Here is a 27,572-nt window from a genome sequence, read left to right as displayed (position 1 = left end):
ACAGGACTCAAACCAATGGACCAGACAAGCAGCACAGCCTGCTTACTTTCCCAGAGAGGCCCAGAAATCCAGAAATGCCAGAAATCACCAAACTCTTGGGCCTCTTCTGCAGCTACCTTCCCTCTGTTTAATGGAGACCAAGTCTGGCTTGAGGAGCTGATAGGTCCATCTTCTAACCAGTCCTCCACCAGCCAACCTTCTAGCCCCAGTGCCCCAATCTGCAGCCCACAAGGGAGCAGGAGCAGCAGTGAGGGCACTGGTAGTTTGTACAGCTGGAGCTCTGGAGTGACCGGGCTCCTTCACAGCTCAATCAAGAAACAGAGCCAGGAGGCTTTCCAAATTCGGCTGAGGGACAAGAGAAGATGGGGGAATTATGCAGCATGTCATTCTAGGGGGTGCCATCCACAGGTGGAGCAGGGAGGAGACAGCAACCATAACAAATTCCAGGCATGGCCAGGGACAAGTTGGCTGTGTGAGGGGAGGAGCTCCTCAGAGTCCCACGCCAGTGCTGAAAGTGTAAAACTACAGTTACTGCTGGAGGAAAGGATCCAAACCAAACTAAAGTTTTCACAGTTTCTGGATGAGGTGACATCCAATGTACTCGACCCAAACTGCCTGCAGGCATTTGGGAGACCAGCTGCTCCCTCCAGCTCCACCAGCACAAACCCCGATAGCCCTGAAGGAAAAATCCCAGTGGTGACTCAGAGGAGCCCCAGGCTGTCCCTGTCAGCGGTCCAGCACCAAGACGGGCAAACTGACCGTGCACATGAACTTTATCTGGAGACGAACATTGACACCGTGAAGAGGAATGACGAGAAACACGACCTGGACATGAAAGCAGGTACCACGTCATTACCACAGCTGGAAATAGATGATAAAGCTGCTCCACAGTTCTGGGAAGAAATTGAGATGACAAGTCCCTTTCTGGAGTTTGACTGTGACCTCTCTAGATACCCCAACAGATCTGCCTCTCTGCCCAAGGGCATCAACATGGTGAGTGATGACAGTTGCCTCAGTCTTTAATCAAAGCACGTCTCTGAACATATGTTATGATTGGAGCAGAAATTGTTTCTCACAGAGCTTGAAGTGACGCCTGAATAAATCAAGAGTTTGGCTGATTGGAGTGAGTAGTACAATATATTTTTGGTCTAATGCATTATATGGGTTTTTGCTTCTACTGTCTATGTATATATAGAGAGAGGTTTAAAAAAAGAAAAATAAATAGCAAAACAAACAAAAGTGGTGCATTAAGCATTATTTCTTGCCAACTTTAGCCTTAAAGTGCTCCACATATTGTAACATGCATTAACAATTTTCTCAATCCATGGCTGCTGAAATAAACCGTAAACAACAGTGACCCATGATCATATTATTATTCTTAAAAGTTGTTTTTTTTTTTTCTTGGTGAAACCAATATTTAATTATTTCTACTGACTCCTGAGTTAAAAAGCTGACTACATAGCAGCTTAGTGCTCCACTCTGTTCACAGAATACTGTAGTTGCTGTGTTTGTGTTTGTCTGCTGTTTGGTACTGGGCAGGTGGGCAGTGGTTACATCACAGTTTTTTGCAAACAGAAACAGAGGAAAGTTGTGAGCCAAAAACCAAAATAAAGAGCTGACTGATGCTCAGAAGCGCTGCAGAGCTGAGACACTCTGCAGAGTCTGAGTATAATTCTCTCTGGGTTCATCTCTGCAACAGCCTAATTTATTTATATTGTCATTTGATCCATTGCTGCCACTGTGGATACAGGAGTGGATGTCATACCTACTGTACTGTGCAACCTTCTTAGGCCACCATTAAAATTGTCTTTTGGGGGAATTGGGGTTGATGTAGGTACAACCCCAATTCCAAAGAAGTTGGGACAATGTGTAAAATGTAAATAAAAACAGAAGGCCTTGTTTTGCAAATGTCATCAACCCATATTTTATTCAATACAACATAAACAACATATCAGATACTGAAAATGAAAAAGTTTACCATTTCATGTAAAATATTAGGTAATTTTGAATTTGACGGCAGCAACACAATTACTTTTCCAGCCTGTTGTTGCCGTTGTTCTAACTCAAAAAAGTTAGAACAGGGGCAACAACAGGCTGGAAAAGTAATTGCAGCAAATCAAAAACAAATGGAAGAGCATGTGACTACTAATTAGGTTAATTGGCAACAGGTCAGTAACGTGACTGCGTATAAAAGGAGCGTTTCACAGAGGCAGAGCCTCTCAAATGTAAAGATGGGCAGAGGTTCACCCATCTCTGACAAACTGTCCAAAGAATGTAGAACAATTTCAGAAAAATGTTTCAATGTGAAATTGTGAAGACTTTGAAGATCCCACCATCTACAGTATATAATATTATCCAAAGATTCAGAGAATCAGCAGGAATCTCTGTGTGCAAAGGCCAAAGGTCAAAACTGGATCTTCAGGTCCTCAGGCAGCACTGCATTAAACACAGGCATGATTCTCTACTGGACATCACAGCATGGGCTCAGGAACACTTCCAGAAATCACTGTCTGTGAACACAGGTCACTGTCCAATCCACAAATGTGACTTAAAGCTTTATCATGGAAAGAAGAAGCCAGATGTGAACACGATCCAGAAACACCCCCATGTTCTCTGGGCCAAAGCTAATTTAAAATGGTCTGAGGCAAAATGGAAAACTGTTCTGTGGTCAGATGAATCAAAATTTGAAATTCTTTTTTGGAAACCATAGATGCTGTGTCACCAATAGAAAACATTTGGCACATTATAAAACAAACGAATAAAAAAATAAACAGAAAATGGCAACAAAGAATCCTGCGTCAGAGAAGAACAAGACAACATTCCTCTCCTAAAACTCCAGCAACTGGTCTCGTCACTTCCCAGACGTTTACAGACATTTGTTAAAAGAAGAAAAGACGCTACACAATGGTAAATATCACCCTGCTTCCACTTTTTTTTAAGATGTGTTGCTGCCATCAAATTCAAAATGAGCTAATATTTTCCATGAAATGGTAAAATGTCTTAGTTTCAACATCGGATATGTTGTGTATGTTCTATTGTGAATAAAATATGGGTTGATGAGATTTGCAAACCATGCATTCTGTTTTTATTTAGGTTTTACACATCGTCCCTACTTCTTTGAAATTGGGATTGTACTAAAAAACACAAAAGTATGTGACCTCTTAGAGTTAGTATGTTGCATTCTCCTGGGTCAAAAACAGGAGTGGAAGACTAAGAAAACTGTCTCTTATGGAAGATTCTCAAAGGTTCTTTTATTTAAAAAAATAATGTAAAAGACCAGCAAGGAACTGGCTCAGCATCTGGCAGCTTCATCTGGATGCCAAATCCTTCCACAGTCTAAAGATCAGGAATGGTCTTTGTGGGAGGATAGCGCATTTTTAAGCAGGAGACAAGGTGAAAAGGCTCAGATAAGCAGAAGCTCACAAAGATCAGTGGAAGAGTGTTATGTCAAAATTTAGTCCAATCATTGAAAAAACGCGAGAATAATTTCTGCCTGAGCTGTTAGTGACATTGTCCAAATTGCTCACGAGTACTTAAAGACACAAAAAGGCTTCAATTACGGCGTTTGATTGGCAACAGTTAAAATTTTCGATGACCCCAAGCTCACTGTTAATGCAATAAAATTATATTTGTAAAACAAGTCGAGTTCAGACTCGAAAATCACCTGGACGTCTGGACAGACAAAGACAACGTTTAAAGTTTAAAGAAGAACTCTAGGTTTAATATACCAGAAGATCACTTGAGAAAACTAAGATTCCTAAAATGCTTCAAGATGTGCAAAGTGAGGTCACACTACTGTACATATTTCCTGTATTGTCTGGTTATAACTAATCAAAGAGACCTAAAAAAAAATATAGATTGTTGCTGCAACTTTCCTAAAACAGGAAAGCTGATGGTGGCCTAATACTTTTATACAGTACTATACATTTATGAAACCCCCCCCAGTATTTTTCATAAACAGCTCCATCAGGGAGTGTAGATTTTCCCACTGATCCACACAGACCGTCTCCTCTGATGGATGCTGCTGTGTCTGTGTGCGTGTGCACGGGAGCACTGCTTCATGCTGACCAGTGAGCAGGCTCTCGTGGCTGTGCTCATTAGCATTCTGCCCTTCAGCAGCTCCTCCACACAAACAACCCTAAGCGAACAATGCAGTCATTTACTGAGTCAGACCACTCGCCAGCATTTATTGTGTGGCATCCATCATTTACTCCGCTTGAGACATAACCTTGTTAAAATGGCTGTGAATACAGAGAACCTGTTTAATCAACTGTTTTCTTCAGCTATAGCAACCGGTGGTTTCCCCAGACCTATAGCAGCAGCGTGCATGTCACAGACTTGAAGGCTCAATTACTGCATCAAAAGTGAGTGTATTTGCAGTCTCAGCATGACACTCATCTCGTTGTTAGACGATTATCCATCTAGCTGTGGATATCTCATTTCAAAATGAACATTGATTCAGTTGCTAAAAAGCATGAAGTCATGTTTTTTACATTCCCTGCACACAACTGATTTTCACTGTTCTCGAACACGTCGGATTTGGTTTTTCAGTATTTCTCCCCAACCTAAAAGGTACCTGACAGATCTTCCGAATCAACACTGCTGCCACTTAATAATAAGGGAGTAAATCACATTGCATTAATTTTGTTTGTCTCATTAAAATTCAGCCTTTGCCGTCACCTTAGCAACTGCTTGAAAAAAAGGTGGGTGGTGTGGGGGCTGAGAGGCGAGCATGTGAGGCTGTTGGCGTTCATCTCAGTGTAGCGTGTGTGTCGCTGCAAAGTTTCATGTCCTCACACGAGTCCTTGCAGTAACGTAGCCTTCTTCACAGGCACACGACCTTCTGCTGCGAAATAGCCGAACACGCAGGCTCCACACTTTTGAGCATTCCCCCGGTTTTGGAAAAGGTTTCTGACTTTATTATGTTTCCTATCAAACAGCCTCTTTGCAAGCAGTTGCGTCCTTTATTAATTACGGATGCGAACGTGCATGAGGTCCAGCCTTTCACTACAGAAGGCGACAGGGCAGCATGGAGGCCACACTCAGTCAGGCCTGCACCCCAAATCTGATGAATGAAGATGAGAACTCTGGGGGAATATTTTCAAAAAGATGCATAATTCATGCCTATGGAAAACAGGCCAACAGCAGACTTGTATAAAACATATTCTCCCTAACAGCCTGGAACTTGAGATGTAAGATTCAACAGATTGAACCACCTGTTCCCCCTCACCTCACCCCCCTTTCCTTCTCCACTCTTTCTCCATCTCTTTGCACACACACTCCCCACTCCCTCTCTCGCTGTCTGCTCCTTCTCTGCGATTCAGCACCTCAACAGGGATATTGAGTTGCTGCCAGTATCCCTCATGGGGGGGCTTGCCATGTATCTGCAGTCTGGCTGCAATGGAGGCTTCCGCTCCCTCCCCTCCTTCCTTCCTTCCATCTTGTCCTCTCCTTCGCACTCTCTTCTCTTACGCTCCCCACTATGAAATGATTGTTCTCTACTCACTTCGAGTAAGCGCAGCTGTAGACGAGCGGGTGCAGTCTGATGAGTGTTGCAAGGGCTCGCGCACGAGTAGGAGTAGGGGGGAAGGGGGTGGGGAGGAAGGAACGATTGAGTGAGTGGGGAAGCGTAGAAGAGGGGGAAGAAACATAAACAAAAACAGAGAAAATGTGTGTTTCATGTGTGCTGCAGCAATGCTCTGTATGCAGCTCCGGCCCAGTTTGATGGGTGTCCTCGACTAACATGTTGTCATTTCCTTTAGGTGCCTGAAAAGGAGATGAAGAACATAGACACTATCAGGTAAGCCCCCCCCCCATGTCTCTCCCTCTCTCTTTCGGCACATATCTTTCAGCATTCCATCATTACGCCCCTGCGTTCTCCCTGTCTTCTTCCTTTAAGCTCCTTCCCTCCCACTCTTCCTCTCTGTCTATCTACTCTTGCACAGTCTCTCTCCCTCACTTCCTCTGTCTTTCCTCCTGGCTCAGCTGCTGCTGCTGTTGGAGCGGCGTGGTGGCATTGGAGGTGGCGGCGGTAGCAGCGGCGGTGGTGGCGGTGGGGTGGCGTGCATGTGCTGGGGGTTCTCCGAGCTTTAAGGGAGAGCTGGGTAAGCCAATCCAGATAGCATACTGAAGAGGGGGCTTTCTCCGTTCCCCTGCGAGGCTTAAGCAGCAGGATTTTATCTCTCGTTCTCCAGGATGAAGCTCTGCGTTAGCAGAAGGTACTTCTTCACCGTTTGCATCTTTGATTTGGATTACAAAGCTGGCTTGTGTGTGTGTGTGTGTGTGCGTGTGTGTGCGCTCATCTGTATGTGATGTGCCTGCACTCTGTGTCAGTTTGTGCTCTCTGTGAAATTGATGCAGTGCTGTTAGGAATGATATGCTTTTCTGATAGTTTGTCCAGGGTTTTGTTGGTTTTTTGTTTAGTTTTCATGCAGAACAAGGTTGATGGCTGTATGCAGGGAGTCTCTTGGCTTGAAATTCACTGCAGTGTATGTGGCGTTAGTGAAAAAGCTTTTGCACTAAGGGATCAATTTAATTAGCTACGCTTGTAGAAATGTCCATCGATCCCTCTTATATACAGTATTTGTTTCGGCATGATCACGGACGCTCACCTGTCGGAATGTGTCTATACCACTGATTAACTACTCTGCATGACCAGAGCCACTTTACCACTATGAATAACTAAGCAACAGCAGCTCACAGTAGTGATTGTTATGCATACATAAAAACATAAAGTAATATTAACACAAAGCCTGGCTGATAATTGAGCTGATATCTTGATATGCTTGCATAAACAGATTTTAATGAGCTTCTTAGGATATTACAAAAGCTCTCTGAGTTTTCTAATCAAGGTTGCATTACACAGGAATTAAAGCTGCAAAGTAGCAACAGGACAAGATGCAGGAGGTTTTTTTTTTTCTTTTCTCTTTTTTTTCGCACTCTGTCTTTCTATTTCAACTCACTGCCCTACAGTAGACATTTTTTAATTAATACTATAACTAATGAACCATTATTAATCCAGCACAGATAGAAATAGATCCTGAGCTTTCCCTTTTGTGTTCGATTAACGATGGTATTATTACGATTTCAGGCAGATTACAGTTTAAAAGCCGTTTAACCAGCCGATAAGGGGTAATTAATCTGACGGGGTGTTTCTGCAATGTGAGGCATCAATTGTCCTCACCTCTGTGTCACAGCTTTAATTGAATTATAGCAGCTCTGCAGATATAAGCGCGCGAAGTCCTGTTCTTTTCTCTTTGCTCTTTACTGATTAGGAAACACGTCACCTGTGGCCTCTGAAGAACCCGTGAGGAGGTCAAACAGGAATTACCTGACAGTCTGTCCCTAATTTATCTGGAGATCCCACATCCCACTCACCCCAACTTCCACCCACGTCTCCTAGACGCCTCCCAGTCTAAATGATGAAATGTCCTGAAATCTGTCTTGTTCTCTCCCTCTTTGGAAATTTCTGTCCCTTCCTTGGTTCCTGCAGTGGGGTCCTGTGGCGGAGACAGAGATATAAATTTTACATGGCGGCAATGGAGGCACACTGGGGCTCCACAGCAAGACAGGGCAGTTGATAAACCTCAGTTGGATAAACAGATTTACAGAGTTGTAAACGTGTGTTGAAGTCAGAATACTGACGAAAATGTCAAACACTGAGCTTCTGCTGTAAATTAAAAAATGAGACTGACACCACTTAATAGAAGTGACAGGTGCTGTTCCACGATGAGCGACAGCCTGAAATGTAACACAATTATTCTCTGTATAAGGGACGACATCGTTTTGACATTTTTTAGTTTGTCCTCAAAATGCAAGATAGTTATAAGAGAGGTAATCTATGCACTCACATCTATATTTTAATTATGGAAATTATAACGCTGGGGACAATAATTTGTCGGCTTAGCAGTTGGACTGGCAATGGAGAAACATCTTGAGGTAACAAGATCCACCAGCATGTAGTTTGTTTAACTAATGAGAAAAAAGTGGGAAAACGTTTTTTGGTTTTGACCTCTTGGGTTTTGTTAGAAATTGCCGGGAAAACAGGAAGCCACTGCAAAATAGTCTGGTGCATAATGTCACGTCCATTACACGAGTTCTCAGTTACCCACTAATAACAAGAGTTCTCACCAGCATCCAAGTTTAAATACAAGATTCGATTTGTGTTTTGCAGGGAATAGAAGTACATAGTATGGTTATTTTCATTCTATGGGTCATATATGAGAACGAATGATGTATGGTCACTTAGACTGGAGGACTTGTTAGTTTATCTGATACATATTTACAATATTAAACAATTGTTTGAATCCCTGACGAATCGTGTGTCTATTGTAGGGAAACTAGTCAGAAGAGCAGACATGTACAGTATTTGTATGGAAGTGGTGTGGGAGAGCAGCTGGTGTGAAGAGGCTAGAGGTTAGTTTGGAGCTGCTTAAGTGGACAGCGCTGGTCCCACTGATGAATGCTCTCCTCAGTCCTCTGTGGTCTGAGCGGTCAGCCTTTCTCCTCCACTCTGTCTGCAGGTCCTTCTCTCCCGTAGCACTGGCAGCTCCTATGGGGGTCATTAAGTTTATCTTATCATCTCAACCCCATTATTCCTCCTCCCCCATGCCCCCCTTCAGCACCAGCGGTTAGATCACACAGGTCAGATTTATTCCTCATGATGATGACCCAGCCAGCCGTGGAAAGGCCCGAATGCCCTCGCTGCCATAACTCACACTCTTTGTAGAAATTTGACTTGGTCCTGACTCAGTTCCTACCTGATGTGAAGGAACTGACTAATTTAAACGTAATGAAATGTGTCCTTGTGACAGTAATGGATTCATGTACATGCTACACTTGTGTCAAACATTCTAGCTACATTAAAAAGTTTATCTTTGGCAGAAAGCATCATAACATCAGCTGCACAGTATATTACGAATTTCTTATTTATAGGACAAAGAGTGTGTCTGTGAAAAGTTTCTTTTAAAATGCAAAACAGAAAATACCAACTAAAGGTTGGGTGGTGTGTATGTACCAACAGCAACAGGGATGTACGAGTCGATGACACTGTAATTTGTGCAGAAGTGAATTAAGGGATTCTGAAAAATGCCTTTATCTGCTTTGGTACTGAAAATTAGATGAGAAAAACAGTGTTCAGCAGACAATATCCTTGCTTTGAACTACATGTTTACATCATGGGGGAACTACCAGAACCTGTTTGTGACACTAATGCATAATGAGAAGTGGATATATGACATCATATATCATAAAAGTTTCTCAGTGGATTCCAGCCTTTGGAATGACCCAGATGATCATCCTGCTTCTGCATTTTTGGGCCCACAGAGCACGTGCACTCCCGACCTCCTCCGGTTGCACCTCTCTGCTCCCCGCGCACATGAATTAAAAAAATAAAGCCTATAGATTTAACCGAAAATCAACAATTTTCTATGAGAAATATGCTTTTGGGGCCAGCGTGCATCACAATACCACTTTTGCTCACTACACCAAGTTTGATTTTCTGCCCGACTTTGATCCTGGGGACTTGGTCTGCAACTACCCACAACTACAGTATATGATGTCTCAGTGCCGCTTCACAGTGCATATTGCTGTGCAAACCTCATGATCAACAGACCATCTGTTCCAGAGACAATCTGACACTTCCTCAAAATAGGAAATCTTATTCCTGTAGTTGCAAAATGGATGGTGAAGGCAAAAGCAAAGTCCTAGTGAATATACTTTTAAAGAAAGCAAGTATGTAAACAGTGCTGCCTGTGATGGAGTCAGTGTCTGCATGTACCTGTTGAAAAAAAACTGTATCTCCGGTTTTACGTGGTCTATCAGCATCAGACCAAAGCTGGTAGAGTGTTTTCGAAAGAAGTTGGCCGCATCGCTCCACGTGCTTCTGTTTCTATGCTGCCCCACCCCAAATTGGCCATTTGACCTGATCATAGACTCCTAAGGGTTAAACTCCAATTTCAAACCTTTTAGATGTCACCGTCCAAATAAACAGCATCAAACTGTGAGTTTTTTAGAGGAATAAAACTAAATAAATAAAACTGATGTCTGCTGCTTTTGAGGATGGAGGTCCCACACTGCAATCTTTTTATACACCAGTACATTAAATGCTATAAAACTCTGCTGTGTTGCTTTTTTATATTTTCTCAATATAGCCTCTTTTTTTGTAAAAGCTCCATTCATGCTTCCCTGAGTTGAGGCTCTTTAGGCTGCCTCTTGAGATTTGTGGATGGACCCATAAGTACATCTGAGCCACCCACTATACATGTACAAGAGTGTGAGACAAACACTTAGGGACACACGCACGCATGCGCGCGCACACACACACACACACACACAGACACACACACACACAGATACATGGGAACTCAGAACCCAGAGAGGAAAACTGCAGTCTAGTAGATTTGCAGAGGTGGTTCCTTTGTTGCGTCTAATCACTACCTGTCCATTGGAGCTGCACTCGTAAACAATATGTTGCGATGGTGGGCAGTGTGTGTCTGTGTGTGTTTGTGTCTCTTCTATTTTTAATGAGTTGAACCCTTTTGAAAGCTGCTTGTGCTTCTCCATCCCATCTCTTCTTTGGTGGTGGCCGAAAAGCTGCAAAGTCGTATTTCTGAGTAACAAAGAGCCAAACGCCACAACCTTCGATAACCCCTTTTATCTAGAAGTCATATTGTTGCAAACTAAAAAAATGAGAGAGAGTGGGCTGATTTGGGATCAAGCTCATGGGAACATTCAAATGCAGATTGGTAACACACCGTAATCATATTTTTGGGTTTCAGTGTAAGTGTTTGGATTCTGGGTCGGAGGAAGACGAGGTCTCGATAGCTTTGCAAGGACAGCTCTCAGAAGGATTCACTGGCACGGTAACATGATTTTCTTGTCTCGAGGCTGATGCTGTTTTTTTGTAGAACAGCATGTGCTCGTGTACATGTGTTTGTATGTGTGTTCTCAAGTTTGTTCTCATGGCTTGGGGGGATTTTCCTGCCTCGACACTAAACTTGATTTTAACTGGTGAAATTTGGCAAAAATGCTTTTAGAGAAAATCTTTAGTGACAACATTTCAAATTATTTTGTGTTTATGTTATATATCTTATTCTATATCTTGGTTATTTGGTGAAATGACATGAACAGCTCTATTTTTGTCTTGAACTATGCGCACCATTTAAAAATATGTTTTTCACAAAAATGTTTTCTATTGTTGCTTTTATCAAATCAGAGACAAAAAGCTTTTACAAATGCAGCCACCTTGAAGTTACATAATTTCTTGTTGATTAATGCATTTATTATGTTTGATGAGCATAATCAGCAACTTATTTGCATTTTGTTAACATGTTTTATCTTTAGCAGTGCTCCTCACAACAAGACCTATTATACAGTCCACATAGTTTGGTCAGTAGCAAACAATGGGATATTTTTATTGAAACATTTATTGGAACTCTTTCATCGCATATTTGCAGGAAAAAACATATCTAGTTAAACAAACTAGTTAGTACTAGTTCTATTAAAATTTTGCAACTCTTGTTATTCTCAAGACTTTCTACCGGCAGCTAAACCTCCATCGACAACTAAAAACTACAACTACAACTTCACATATCTACAGATCAAGCAAGCACAGCAACGCACAGAACAATCCAGCTAAATAGTTATTACTTCCTGGTATTTAAATCTAGACCAACAGTTTTCGGATTGTCCCCACAGGGGTCGCCACAGCAGAACGTGTTCCGCACGTTGATTTGCCATGAGTTTTATGCCAAATGCCCTTCCTGCCATCACCCTCCCATTTTATCCGGGCTCGGGACCGGCACCAAGGGCCACCTTCGGCGGGGCCGCACCTGGTAGGGTGGAGTTTGAGCACTAAAAATGATATAGATTGGGGCTTTAAATATGTCAAGCTGTTTAGCATGTGTTGTGAAACCTCTATAGAGTCGTAAAATCCCTACTCTGCCGTCTTTACTCTCAAATTCCTGTATTCATAATCATAATTTATAAACTGATCTCATGGGATAAATATTGTCTTTTCACTGGCACTTATAGCAAAACACAGTCATTTCCACTGTTTAAATGTTGCTCTGGTGTCAGCGTTGGACTTGATCTCTTATTGGATCTGGCTTGTGGGCTTTCAGCAGCACAGAACAACACACATTTTGTGTTTATATTAGGAGCTCAGTTAGCGTCCATCACCTCTTCCGCTCACTCTAAAATCGGGACGGTTGTCGTGATTACACACTCCCCTGTGCCGAGGGGCCATCAGCAGCACATGAAATCCGTTCAGCGGGTCATTATCCCCTGCTGCTGCTAATGATGCTGGTAGCTGGTGTGTAACTGCTTAGGTGTCTGCTCCGACTTAATCAATGCTGGACAGAGACACAGACATAAGCCCACACACACTCGCACCACAGTTTTCTAATTTGAGTTTCTTTTTTTGAAGGAGATGGTTGAGTCATACTATGATATGCCACCGGGCTGACTGACTGCTGCAGGTTAGCTACCTTGTTAATCTAAAGTCACACGGGGCAGAAAGAACGTCTTCCTCAACTTCTTTCTCTGCTGCAGCTGGATGAGTCAGCCACTCGGGTTTCTGCTGCTCAAATGCTGAGGTCTGGGTCTGTGAAAAGGGTTTTTACCTGAGAGCCAGTCTATCTCCAAGGTAGATGCAGATCAGGAAGAAAGAAAGTGAGAAACCAATAGATGGAAACGACGGCTAAAAGGAGAGGAAGGAAAAGGAGAAATTATGATTTTTGCTGCCAATTTCACACCCACTCCCTTTGCTTTTTCTCTCCAATTCGGCGATGGCTCCCCCCTCATTCCTGTCTTTGGCTAAACTGTAGATACTCTCGATAGTATTCTCAGTTTTTCCCTCTTTCCCATTTCTCAACTTTTATGTCCTCCTCCTCCTCTCCCACCTCCTTCTTCCTCTCCTTTTCAATGCTCTCAAATGTCAGCGTGGCACGAGTGGGTGGCAGGCAGCACCATCTGAACAAGCCCTGTCTATGGTTTTGCTGCAGTGTGAGGATCGGCTAAAGAAAAAAGAAGAAGAAGAAGAAAAAGGAGGGAGTGAATGAGCAAGGGAGGGAGTGCTGTTGGCAGTTTGACAGCGGACACCATTACGTGGCCCGAGTTGTCATTAACAGCTGTCCTTTTTGACTTGTGTGGTATACGGTGTTGGTTTATTTCATTCCTGTGGAGAAAAGGGGATTGAATGGGCAGAGCTGATGCCGCAGCACAAACGCACAAGTAACACTCAGTGACGTGCAGGTTTGCAGTCACGCATGGACACAAAGACACACGAGTATTCAACTACATGTGTAAATGCACACAACACTACACGCACACACACTGACACATGCACACGTACATCCAGAGTCGGTGTTGCTATGACTCAGAGGGGAGCAGCTGGAGTGAAGGCTCCGGTGGTGGTGGTGAGCTGTCACCATCTGGAGGAGTGCATGTCTCCCTGCCTCCTCAGCCAGCAGCATAAATCAGCTCCCAACAACTGGGTGGATCAACACCTTTTTTTTAAAATTTAATGTCATCTGCTTTTTTTGCACAAGTGTATGTACAGTATGTACAGCATTCCACATGTGATCCTTCCTTGGGCTACTGCGATCACACCCACGACCTGTTTATGGTTTGTGGACAGTCCAGCAGTTCAGCTTTGATCAAGCTTCGACAGGTCTTCTCATCTAATAACCCGCACCGTCTGTCTGTGGGCTGACGGCTGCACCTGTGCTGCAGACACCGGTGAAATTCAGGAGACTGAGGGGACGGAGGAAATGTTTTAAAAGAATTTTCAGTGTAATGGCCTTGTCAGACTCTCTTCATTCAGATTGTGTGGATGTGTCAGTTCACGTCCTTCGTGTTTGGACATACAGGAGATGAAGACATGTCTCAACAAAAAGGGTTAGAGGGATGTTTGTTTTTACAGATTAGTCTGAAATCTGGCTGTCACAAAGGCTTTTCGTCCACCACCAACAATACGAGGCAGGTTTATGTCCAACACAAACACAGACATGAAACCTAAATGCAGTTTATTACAGTAAAGCAGCAGTTAACTCAGAAGTTTAAAGCCGTTTAGGTCAAATCACACGAGCTATTTCTGTGTTTTTCTGGGCTCAGCTCACAAAAAGCCAGTTTTTACAGGCGGACCTCACTCGGACTGAAAAGGATAATGTCCTGTATTACTCTGAAAAATCTGAAATGAAGCAATATTTAAATCAATACTATTCTGTATGTGCTCTTTTAGCTTTATTTTGTATCAAACCATAGTGAGACAGACACAAAGATGCAGATTAGCCTGAATGTAAAACTGTCATGAATATTTCATGTTACAGAGAAGTATTTTAAATTGAAAAGGTGCTTTCAAGGACTTTAATAATTCCTAGTTTCCCTGAACGTTCACTATATGGAGTTGGAAACCAAGACCTAAGTAAAAAGGACTAATAAGTGCTTAAAATTATGCAATGTTTCATTTCAGCAACATACTCTTTAAGTCTGGAGGACTGAGACCAGAAGCTTGACATTTACAAGTGGCGTCTTTGATACTTCCATTTTCTCGTATCTTTGCAGGAAACAATGCAGCGTGACACTGTCAGACGAGAAGGCATAAAGAAACTATAAAATTAGCTGAAAATATCCATGAGTTTTAACCTTTAAAGAGACGTTAACTTTCAAAATGTTCAGTCACTCTGAATTAATGCTGTTTCAGCTTTTCTTTTCCTGCCAAACTGCAGGGAATCTTGTTATTTAAATGACTGTTGTAGCAAAATATTGGCAACATCTGTCTAAAACTTGTAATATTGGCTTTGTCCTTCACACAGGATGCTCGGTTGACAAGTTGTCTGTTTGCTTTGTTTGGCAGGGTCAGCACAGGTAGAGCACTCAGTAACTCTGCAGGCCAGACATAGCTGGTCTCCCTCGGGAAACTAACACACATGCCAGCTCCCTGTGGTCAACCTCTATAAACACATGAGAGGGAAGGAACACAGACAAACCATGAAAAAGATATACATTGGCAAAACCGCCTTAAAAGTTCCCCGAAATGGCGGCAAACATCCGAAAAAGAGGTAAGAGTGAACCCCTCAGAGTCCATCTTTCCATCCGTCCTCGTGTTTTATCTGTGTGTCCGTTCATCCACCCACGAGGTATCTCCTCTCGCCGTCCAGTCGTGCTAAAGCAGCCTCATCCCGCCTCTCTGAGTCCAGAAGTCATGCCGCCTTGACATCTCATCTCACCGATATGAAAGCACTCATTACGTGTGACTCAGCTCCCGTTCACAGAGTAGGTCACTAATGGGGGATTTTTTTCATCCCAGGAGCTACTTCATGTAAACTCATCCTCTATCAAACAACAAATACCTTTATTCCCCTCCTAATCCCTGCCAATCAAAGACAAGCACGAGGTGAAGAGGTAAGGGCTGCTGGGTAATGCCAGCACTGAAATGCCATCCACTCATTTGAGTTGGTCATTGAATCACTGTGTGGGCAGGTGCTTCTTACTCACAGATTTGATTGTGGACGCAACAGCCAAACAAACAAAAAGTGTTTCACTTGTACCAGGTAGAGCAGCTTTTTGTTTTTGATTTTTGCTTAGACATTGCTTAGCGCTTTTTAATTCTGTCATTTTGAAATTCTTTAATTTAGAGAAGACCGGGCTTTGTGCCGAGTTGTAAAGTAGTTTTTCAGAAGCACGCATTGGCAATTCTGACAAAAACTGTGGTCAAAATAGGTAAACATTGACTTTTTATTTTGAACTCATGTATGTGTGTTGCTACTTGACTGTCTGCACTCACTGCAACACATCACCTCAGTTGAGATACTGTAACTACTGCAGAAGGTCCTGAAAGGTGTAATAGCAGCTATTAAAACGATGTGAGATGTGACAAAATAAATAGCGTCATTGGTCATTGGTTGACTTCTCTGTACATTTATCTACAAAGAAAAACCTTCTGGTGAAAATAACAATTGGCCTATAACAGCAGCAGAAATGGAAGAATCACAATGTGGTCAGTGTTCAGTACATGTACAAACAAATCTTTAACACAAAGTCTTGGAGCTGAACTGACAATGAATCAATTTTATTTCAACCAGTAGCTTTTAGTCACTCTGCTGACAGAGTTACACCACAGTTAACCAAGCTGTTATATGACCACAGATATTCACGGTGCGGTTCTTCTAGCAGGAAATGCAGCCTTACTGTAGCTTCTTTCTCTTCTGAACGACAACTAAAGACTGTAAGCCCCTACTGTAAGCCCCCAACATGCATTCGATGCATGTTGGGCAACGATGCATTCACTGAAATGAATTTGAATGCAAGCAAAGGAAAAATTACACAGTCAGTGACAACAATGAATAAAACAACCGATGCAACCACAATGACACCAGTGCACAAGACTGATTCCCATCCAGTCTCCTACTAATCAACTTGAGTTTCTTTTCTTTTTCATTTTTAAACCTGTAGTAACCGGTTATTGTCCAAGCTTAGAGTATCAGATATAAAACAAAATAATGATAATGCTCATGCGAGTAATTTCTGCAACACAAAAACAAAACAAATGGGCTCATCTATCATTTAGACATGAAGCCAAAATGATGTTTTCGACTGAAATCGCTGACATTTAAATCAACTAGGGAGATTTGTGCCTCAAGAGCGGACCTGTCTCTGACAAATGTATCCAACTGTACCACATTGTTGCAGCACCTCCACAACATAAAGGAATATTTCATATTTAAGCGTCTTTTCCTACAGAAAATGGTTTATACCCATCAAACAGCACCTTATTGGCATGTATATGAACACACCTTTATCAGATTAAACCGTATCTGTAAAATGTGTGTGTTTCTGCATTAATCCTGGAGTCAGCCGGTCCCCTTCTCATCCCACTGATTGCAGAAATATTATGATGCGTATTAATTACATGGTGACTCCACCTGAAAAAAACCTGTCTCTAATTTTTTTTTCCCTATAGTCCCCAACCGTCACCATAAGTGTCTGTGATCTTGTTAAAAGGGAAAAACACAGACAAAGAGAAGAAGTGAAAGGAGTGACGTGACCGCATCTTCATCCACTCCCTGTTCTGTTTTCCGGCACCAGACATAGTCATTACCCTCCTTCATCCATCTGTCCGTCAATACAGGGTCCATTAAGCAACAGACATTTCTTCTTTTCCCACTCACACTTGCCCTTTTATTAGATTGAAGCCCAGGTAATGCGCATACTCTAAAAATAGTCATCATTGTCGCTGAATTACATGTGGAGGGTATCGCTATTGTGTAAATCTGAGCCTTCACAGTCTATTCATATGATGTATTAGAGTTCATTGGCTCATATTTCATCACAGATTACACCCTTCATTTTTATCAGTGGGACCAATCTCACTGGTGATTGGGTTTCTGTGTTGTCCTGCAAAGCTCTACTACAGGAAAACAAAAGGTGCTCTAATCACTTTAAAGGCTTTGTATCCTTGCCCAGATTCTTAATTAGAGATGTGTGTTGTGGCTCCATGTTTTGTTTTGTTTTTTCTCATGTGGTACAAAGCACTTTTGCACACAACTTTGCCGCTTTTATCACTCTCTCATGATGTGCTCATCACCGCTGCATGGCCTTCTGGGGAGCATTAAAAAGATATGTAGACCCTTTTAAGTGCATTGAGAAAGGCAAATACCAAAGTTACAAGCTCGTTTCCTCCACCATATGCCCTGAACACAATAATCTGCTGTTTGCTGTTTGTTTGCGTGCAGCTCGTTGCTGGAGCAGAAGGAGGACTTGCGGAAGAGGCTTTCCTACACGACACACAAGCTGGAGCTACTGCAGAGCGAGTTTGACTCCACGCGGCAGTACCTGGAGACGGAGCTGCGCCGAGCACAGGAGGAGTTGGACAAGTTTACTGATAAATTGCGCAGGTAGGCCTCCATACCGTACCACAGTGAAGATGTAAAGGAGGCAACAAAATGTGGTTCCATGGCAGAGCAGATGAGGAGACACTTTAGATGATTTGTCAGGATCTTTGTTTAACGGGGATAATCTTACATCTGTCCGTTCCTAAAACAGGTCCAAGGAGCGCAGAGAAAGCAACAACATACTTTAAGAAGTATTTCAAGAAGCATGTTGAAATTCTAAATATCTCGTGAGAGTAGATGCTTTAAATAGTTGTCTTTTATATGATGTACATTTGTATGGTGCAAAGTCACTAAACTTCACAAATTCATTATTTACCAATGGGCATCTACAGTTGGCAAGTACTGAATTCTTTATATCATGGGGTAAATATAAAGGACAATATGAAATAGTCTTCTATCTTGCTATTGAGCCCCAATATGAGATTTATCCCTAGAAATGGAATCCAAGGCACCATAGCACCGTAAACTGTAACTCAATAATCGAGCACAGACACTGTGTCTTTGCTGTCATCTAACGAACAAACATGATCTACAAAGAACCAAAAGGCACAGTTTGTTCTCGTTTAGCACCAAATCATGAAACTGTTCCCGAGACATTTCTCTATTGTTTCTAAGAAAGTAAAGAACGAAATTAAATGTTGCCAAAATAGCTGCTGTTCCGGACAAATAACATGCCAGTTTATTACTGAAAAACCAAGATCAGGAAGTTCTCTTTGGGCATTATTGAGAAATAATCTCACATCAAACAAATGTTTTTGTTGTTACCCGCATTTTTATAAATTTATATTGTATAAAGCACAAAGTTACTCCTTAAGCAACTGGTGTTGAACCTCATCCAAAGAACAGCTTATACGAGTTAGAGTGCACATACTGCACACTGAGAACCGACCTGACAGTGAAAAGCAAGATCAACTTTTGAACTTAAAAAAATATTTGAGTATCAAGCTGGTCTCTTGACAGCAGGAGATGGACCAGATGACATTTTTGTGGAACAGCCCTCTTAGATACAAATTATTATCAAGTAGAAAGGAGTTATATAAGTGAATGAATGCAGATAGAATTGATTTTTATGCTGCATATTTAAAATGCTTCAGTATGGCCGTTAGGTTCATAATTTACAAAAAAAACATTATATTAATCAACAAATAAAATATATTTATACAATATTACATAGACTGCCCTAGTGCAGCCTATTTTCTATCCAATGAAGAATTAAGAGTTTTTCTTTATGGTAGGAAACAAACATGAATAGTTACATTACTTATGAACCATTTTTCACCTACCTGTAGCTAATTCACAACTTAAACATTGCATGCCCATTATAGTCAGTTACAAATTGTGGATTATTGTAAATATCCTAAAAATAAGCAGCATATTTTATTTTCCTAAAAATGTTTTTTAAAATATAGTCTTACCATATTATCTCATATATGCTTTTTTCCCACTGCCCTCACCTACCGTTTGTATAAGAGAGTGGTTCCCAATTAGTTTTTTTTTTTGCTTCCTCTCGTGACGTTTTTAAATGAAGAAGTTACATCATTTCATGTGAGGGAATTTTCTTTTAAATGAGAGAGTGAAAGCAGCAAAACAAACGAACAAAAAAGACACCTTGGGGTAAAGTTTGTGTGATTAACGTTGTGTTACCTAGATGTTACATTTGTTGTGTCTGTGCCTCGTAGATTGAAAAATAATCGACTCACTAAATCATTATATCAGTAGTGTGAGAACTCTCACGAGTGCTATAAACGGAAACGGTGGCATGCGATTTAGCTCTAGCTTGTACTGCTTAGGCCGCTTATATGCTCATTTCCAGCTGCTCCAGCACACTCACACACACACACACACATACATATGTAAAAAATTATCTGCAATTGAGCAATGACATTTAGTTATTGTGTCTTGTAGAATACAAAGCGGCTACTCTGCGCTGCAGAGGATCAACCAAGATCTGGAGGAAAAGATCCACAGAAATGTAAGTTTCACCATCTTGGTGAATTCCTATACTTGTGGTTAAGTACCTGTAGACACAGAAGAAGAGGATGCACGTAAGCAAGTCATGGGGTTTAGAGATGGTACAGAACAATCACACGGCCAATTTGAATATGAATGCCCTGCCGTTGGTACCAGTGACGTTAATTATGGCTTATTACAATTGGCTGTCCTCCTTCCAGTGGCAGAGTGGCAGCAAACCTATTGTTCCTCAGTGCACTGCACCTCACTTAATTTGTCAGACATTGCTTTTGACTGTGGGAAGATACAATTAACTAGCCTGTCTGAGAACGCTGTATGACCATCAGGTGTCTTTGCTGTTGAACAGACGACTGAAAGTGTTCACCAAATCAGTGTGTTGCAGCACAAGATGATAAGTCGTAATGAGAAAGCAGGTTCCGATGTGGAAGGAGCTGAAGGTCACCCGGCTTTTTTGGGAGAAAAAAAATTGTCACTTTATAAAAAACGCCAAAAGCTTTTTTTTTTATTACTTGGCTTGGTGTCCTCATCAGCTGTTATAGATTTGTCTCATGTATTACTTCCTCAAGAGTGACAGAGGTGCTGAGTAAGTCTCTCTGTAATCGTAAAGCTTGTTTACTCCAGAGGTGCCACACTCCCATCTGACCCCTTTGGCCCCACACAACTATAGAGACTGTAATTACAAGACAGATAAACACAATGTCGTACAGTTAGTGTGCTATTACTCACACAGCCTCAGTTTTTATGTGTGAAGAGAAAAGACAAATGTTTTGCACATTTAAACCAACACAAGGCCAATTTTATAATACAGGTATGAACACTGACAGGAAATCTGTTAAAAATATTGGAAGGAAGCAACAAAAAGGTCCTTCATGTGGACAAACAAGGGGTCTTTGTCTTTACCGGCCAACAAAAAAGAGAGAATTTACTTCTGGGCAGTTAACTGACATCATGGTTGCTCAGTTACCAATAGTAACCAATAAATAAAAAATAAAAAGAGTCAGCTACAGTATCTCTTGCTGCCACCTAAACAATACCAATGTGTGATCTTTTGTGTATCCATCTAGTTTTTATATTTAGAACAAGTGTTTCACACACAGTCCTCTAGTAAGACATATTTACATTTATGGGACTCCAAGTGATCATGGAAAACAGTAGATTCTACGATCTGCTCTTCAAAGGCCTCACAACCACCTAAAACTCTGTGGTTAATTCTTTACTTGCATTAAAATTATGTGCAAGTGTGTCCGTTCTCTTTCAGGAAAAAGTATCTGAACAAACAACATCCTGCAAAACTGCAGAATATACCAGTTAAACAGAGACATGGCATGACAATGTGCTCATGTTGTGAATTCCTGGGGTGTAAATGAATTTGATCTCTTTTTAAAAAGCTGCAAAAATTGTGATGCATGCTGAGATAAGGAGGGAGAAAGATTTGACGGTAAATGCGAGACTTAAGGGTTCATGATTTAAGTCTTTAGCCTGGCTGGTTATTCGTAAAGCACCTTTCCTGTCGCTGTCAGTCTCAGCACCATGAGGAGGAGAAACGAGCTCTGAGCAGAGAGATCATCGTTCTCAACAACCACCTGATGGAGGCAAAGCTCACCATTGAGAAGCTACGAGAGGACAATGTGAGAAAGTGAACATTTCAATTGTACTCTGTATAATTAAGCAATTTAAATCTTATAGATTTAAAGCTACAGTATACAACTTTGTGAATCTTGCTCCTGTAACATAAGGCTCAAAATCCATCCACCCTGAGCTTAGTTGCTTTGATAAACCAACATCACTTTTGAGAGACACTTTTGCCTTTATTGCTTCTCCTAATGCTTCAAAAATGCAACAAGAACAACAAGATGAGGATCAGATAATGTGTGCAGCTATTATCAGCCTGTTTCACATTTTCATGGTTGTCCTTTTGTGCTTGTGCAGGAATTGTACAGGAAGGACTGTAACCTGGCTGCACAGCTTCTCCAGTGCAATAAGTCTCTCTACAGGGCCCAGCTCTCTGAGGTGAGCCCTACACTGACCTTTACATTTAGCACTGCAATCAAACGCACATATTTATTGTTTAGTTCATGTAGGTTTCAGTCTCATCCTTATAGCAGTACATTACAATTCTTCCTTCACATGGTTTAACCAGAGGTAAGCAACGAATGGTTCATTCTTTTTAAATCTCATTTTTTTAAAATACAGTGGTAGTCGGGCAAAAGGGAAATAGTTGGCAAAATAACTGTGGGGAAAGCGAGGGAGAAGTGAACAAGGTGTTTCTTGGGCATCGCAACGGTGAATTTTCAGCTCGTGAAGCATGAGAAAGGCAAAAAGGATTGCTGGCAGGACAACTGCCCTGTTTGAGTCACAGGAGTTAAGAGACAATCCTGGGTGGAACTATGACCACTGTAGACCACTGCAGGAGGAGCTATTGTTTGGTAAAATATCGTTGACCTTAGGGACGTGAAAGAGGGAAGGTTTCAAAGAGCTTAACAAATTTATAGTCTAGACATGTAAGCATTTATATTTGAAACAGTAGTTATCATTTAAAGTCCATAAATGTTTTAAATAAAAAATATCTTTGCCTTAAATTATAGGTTTATAATTTTTTAAGTTACCTCACACTGCTTATTTATTTTTTCCCAAACCACTGAGATTATTACTACCACTCAACATTTCCACTTTAAGGCGTAACACAACATGACATTCAAAGATTTCTGCTGTCCAACCATATATATCTCTTAGAAATTAAAATTGGTTTTAAAGGTTTTAATTCTCTCCTTTGGCGAGGAACTAAATTTACATGTGCACTCAGATATACAAAATAACCTTAGCACAATTCTCTGCAACAGGAGTCTAAAATAAACCAGTGCTCTTCTCCTCCTGTCAGTCACTATGTAGCTTAGTTAGAGTGCAATTATACAGCACGGGGTTCAGTAATCATCTAATTGTCTGACAATGATTAAACAAGCAGTACACAGTCTACCTCATGACAAAAATAAAAGGACAGTTAACTGTTAAAGGAGCCAAAATAACAGTATTTGGCAGCATGTAAATGGACAGTGAACCGCAGCCTCATCACTCTCCCCTGCTGTTGCTTGTGAAAAGATATGCATGTGAGCATTGATGAGTGCTTTAACACCAGGCTTGGCTTGATGTCCCCTTTTTGCTGCATCGGCCCTGGGATGTAAGCTTCTCCCATGTGACAAGAGTAGATTTTAAAACTGTCCACAGGGTGAAAGCAAGCCTCACCACGTTTTACTCATCCAGCTGAAAGGCAATATCAGTGCAAACTGCATTTGGTTGCGTAAGGCTCATAAAATATCCCACTCCACACTGACTGTACACACAAACGCATGAACACCCTCGCTGCATAGGAGCTGTACTGTTGTGAAAAGGCTGTTTTGCAGGCTCACCGCCAAGCAATATGGGGGTCAGAGGCTAAGCATGCACACGCACTGTATGTCCACCAGTCTCCGTGGGTGGACGCCAATCGAAAGCATATTGATGAATGGTGCTGCACCATTTTGAGAAGTGCAGGGGGCTTTTTAGTGCCTACTGAAGTGCTTCCGTTGTTTGTTTTGCTGCAATACAAACACGGAGAGGGCATGAAATGATTGGGCTCCGATTTCCGAACACCACATTAAAGCTAATTGTGATCTTGTTCAAAACAAGCCCAGATGAAAAATGTGTGGACAGTAATTAAGTGGCATTTAGTTTGGTCCAAGTTGTAATAAAACTGTTATGTTAAAATGTCTTTTCATGTTCTTCTTGGTGTTTTTTTTTTTATTCTCTATCTACAAAGTTATAATTAGCTTGCCTCTCATTGCCAATTAGGAACAACTCACTAGATTCTTCTTGATGATGTGCTGCTTAATTCTTGTTGCTATGGAGAGGTACAGATAGTGGATGGAGGCTTTTTTATTGAGAAATGCTGTTAGTAGAACAATGTCTTTCTTTTCCAAGGACCCTCACAGGGCTCAGACTCCATTCGCCTTCATTTTCACATATATTTTTCTCTTTTGGTGGAGCTCTGTCTCTGAAAATACCGCTTTGTTGTTACTGTAGTCACAAAGACAGTTATGCCATTGAATTTTTGTAAATGCATGATTTTGTGTGGTGCCATACTTATAAACCAACTACTCGAGTTTTATTACGTTTAATTTTACTCCCCTAACTGGGTTTTTTCAAACTTATTGATCAGTAGTTTGTATTTGTTTCTTCTTTTCCTTTCTTTATACTTTTCACGCGGGGAGCGGCTGTAACAAGGCAACAAAATGTCCCTATGGGATCAATAAAGTTGTTGAATCTTGAATCTTGATGCAATGTAATGCAGTGTGATACGATGGGATGTGGTGCAGTATGATACATTACAATGCAATACAATGTTATAGGATATGATTTAACTCACCACCAGTTCACACCCAAATTATTCTTACAGGTCCTTCCAGAAGGCAAAAACAACAAATGAACAACATTTAACAATAACTCTCACTTAGCACCTCGATTGAGGGTTAAAATAGACCAATGTACAAAAGGTTTGATTAAATTGGGGAACTCCAAGGCCCTACGAAGCCTGACCAACCTTGACCCTAACCCACCACTTTGCATGTTCATGTGACGTGGTGGGGTGTCCCAATTCACTTTAGCAGCGAGGGTTAGGGAGAAGAAGAGCAATGTAGCCCTTTAATCTGATGGTTTTTGGAAGTAGACTCAAAACTGAGGGCTATGACTAAATGTATGCAATGTATTTCCCCATTTACTGGCCTATTAACATTCATTTAACCATGATTGTCTTAGTTAAAAGCAGTTTGCTGACCAAAAATCAAACAAAAAGTATACAGTCTATGGTTTCACCGGGGACTCCTCTGAAAAGAGGACCACGTGGCTCTGGTCTTGAAGTGCTGTCCCATTTCTTAGGCGGATAGTTCAACCACTACCACTTATGACTTTGTTTGGAGGGGAAACTGAAAAATGAGGAAGCACTCCAAACCAGGGGGTAGGGATAGAATTCGGATTGGGCCTAAATCTTCTCTTGGCACTCGCCCTTTATAGTCAGACCAGATACTGAGATACTGTAAACTGCCTGAAAAGAGATTTAGAAACATTGGCTAATAATCCTTAAACTGATACTAATTTGGTTAACCTATGTGGTTTAGTTTTCAGTTTCACAGATGGGCTGCTAAACTAGGCTGTGCTACATAAGTATTCAAAGATGGCAAATACTTATTTGAATGAAAACTGCTTGCCAATTGCACAAGCCCAAAAAGTTTCCTAAGCTCCAGATTGGCTTCCCTGTTGTGTAGCCAACTGCATGTGTACCTTAGTGTTCATCCCACATTTTTGTTGAGTTGCATGCCACCCTAATAAAATTTGCTTTTCTTGGCTCTGGCAAAGTTTTACTGCAGTTTGGTAACTAAAATGTCTCTTTTCTCTGACACTTTAGCTCCCTGCTGATTTTCAGGAGCGACTCACCATGCACATGGAGGAGTCTCCTCTCTGTCACACCTACCCAGACTCTGTCCCGGCCTCTCTTATTGCCAAGGTGCTCGAGAAGCCAGATGAAGATGAGGCCTGCAGCAGCAGCCAGGCCTCGCGATCCCCCAGCCCCCAAACTCAGGACCATGCTTTTATTTTGCAGAGCTTGGGCCCAGGAGAACGCTTAGGGCTCCGTGCAGCATATAAATCCGACCTGTATAGTAGTGACACCGCCCTGTACTGCCCTGATGACCGGCATCGTGAGCGAAGGCCCAGTATGGATCTTCATGGACAGAGGAAATTGCTGTATGGGCCCCAGAACTCCACCGATAGTACCCCAGAGGAGGGATCAGTCGGGTTGAGAGCCGGCTTCTCCCAGGAGCACTTTGCCAAGTTTCCTGCCACACTGGGCGCAGGCTCAAGCTCGTACTCGAGTTTCAGTGGTGGAGGTTCAGAAGACAAAGGCAATGGTCCGCCAAGCAGTGCAGCTTCCTCCCCTCACCATCATTCCCTCTACATGGAGTGGAGAGATGCAGGGGACTATGAGAGAAAGAGTGATTCATCCTGGGAGAGGGACAGTCCAAGAGGCTTTGCCAATGCTCATCCCTTCCAGCAGACAGAGCTGAGCCATCACCAAAACGGCAGCTCGCCTGTCTATAGCCGCACCATGTCCTCCTGTTTCAGTGAGCCCTACGAGCCGCTTCCTCCATCTTCATCCCCAAGTGTTGCCTACGGAGACAGTCGTCGGGGCAGCACGTTAGCTCCTGAGGAGGAGGAGTTGATTGGTCGATGGAGACAACTTAGTGTGGAGGACTTAAGTGCACACACCTACCGTAGCCCCGGTCGGGCTTCACCTTACAGCTTCTCAGAGCAGCATTTCTCTGTCCGGCCTGCTAAGATCCGGCTCGGACCTCTCTACAGCAGCTTCCAGGAGGGGGCAGACTATTATCATCAAGGGGCAGGTGTCATGGACCCTGTATGGGTAGCTGCCAGCCCCAGTCCAGAATGCAGCCCAGGGCTGCGGCAGGCTCACAGCCAAGCCCACTTGTACCGAGCTGAGGACAGCCAGGGGTCAGAGCACAGCCTCTACCACTCAGGGAGCTCCAAAGATAGAGAGGGCAACGTGGCAGCTGGTGGCCAGAGCAAAGATTATGTAGACCCCAGCCCCAACAGCTCCACTGAGTCCTTAAACCAGAGATCCTTGGAGATGGCTGCAGAGCTGCAACACTATCAAGTGGAGATGCACAGCCTGCCTGCACAGGTGAGCCAGTCGCCACCACCAGCCTCACCCCCTCCTCCTCCGTACAACCAAAAATTTGGCTCCCTAGGACTTTCCAGGAAGGACAGTCTGACCAAGGCCCAGCTTTATGGAACACTTCTGAACTGAAGGACTTTCAATCAGGTTTATTAGTTGCTGGGATGCTACACACAAGGCTCTGAAGTGTCCAACTTTACCTTCTGTGAGCACAACCATTTAGATAGAAAACGGTTTGAATAGAAGCCAGGAGTCGACATGCCAGCTTCGATTGTTCGGCAGTGGATGGCAACAGTTTACACTACAATTGTACAGAGGAAGTAAGTCATGTGAAGGGTTGAATGTGCAAAACTGGAAGAGTAGAACTCAAGTTGAAGCGCATTTCTAAGAATGTGTATGGGTTTAAATTAAAAATGTACAATTATATACTTATATAACTACAAATTGATTGGTATATTTTGTATGTAGCTGTTAGCAAGAAATACATCCAAAACAATCAAACAAAAAGCAAACCTTCTCGATAGACTTGTACATAAATTCAAATCATTTGAAATTTTAATTGAGAGTTGATGCCCAGACAAAGTGCACACGGATTAGTGTCGGTCAATATTTTGGCTGAAATTGTGTTTTGTGAAGATTTAAATAGGAATGTTGAACACAGCCAGACAACAAAAATGAATTAATCGCTCAAATGAAAATGAGACAACATAACATTTTGTTTAGTTTTTTCTGTTGATTGAATTTGACAGTATCAGTGGGTGTGTTATATTGTTATTGATGGAACGTTTCGAGGTCTGTTTTAGCAGTCGGTATTACTTTATTTGCTCTATTATATAACCAATGGAGAGGTTTTCCTGCCCCCACTCTACCTCAGATTTGAATGCCCACACCCCCATGAAGTCACTGTAATCTTGTTTCTTTGACTACGATGCATGTTTCTATATTTCCGTTGTTTTATTCGCCTAATAAAGCACAAGTTATACCTA

General features: G+C 42.1%; 1 protein-coding gene across 1 annotated transcript; it reads left to right on the top strand.

Moving 5' to 3' along the window:
- Positions 1–27,572, top strand: si:dkey-174m14.3 (uncharacterized protein LOC563117 homolog). The gene is made up of 7 exons (XM_067481638.1): positions 1–993; positions 5,763–5,800; positions 17,736–17,897; positions 19,800–19,866; positions 21,386–21,493; positions 21,795–21,875; positions 25,300–27,572. Exons 1-7 carry the CDS (start codon positions 16–18, stop codon positions 26,716–26,718), a joined length of 2,853 nt encoding a protein of 950 aa, XP_067337739.1. The 5' UTR covers positions 1–15; the 3' UTR covers positions 26,719–27,572.

The sequence above is a fragment of the Channa argus genome, chromosome 17 (genome assembly GCF_033026475.1).
Source record: "Channa argus isolate prfri chromosome 17, Channa argus male v1.0, whole genome shotgun sequence".
Lineage (NCBI taxonomy): Eukaryota > Metazoa > Chordata > Actinopteri > Anabantiformes > Channidae > Channa > Channa argus.
Note: the sequence above shows the minus strand (reverse complement) of the source record. Positions and strands in the feature narration are given on the sequence as shown.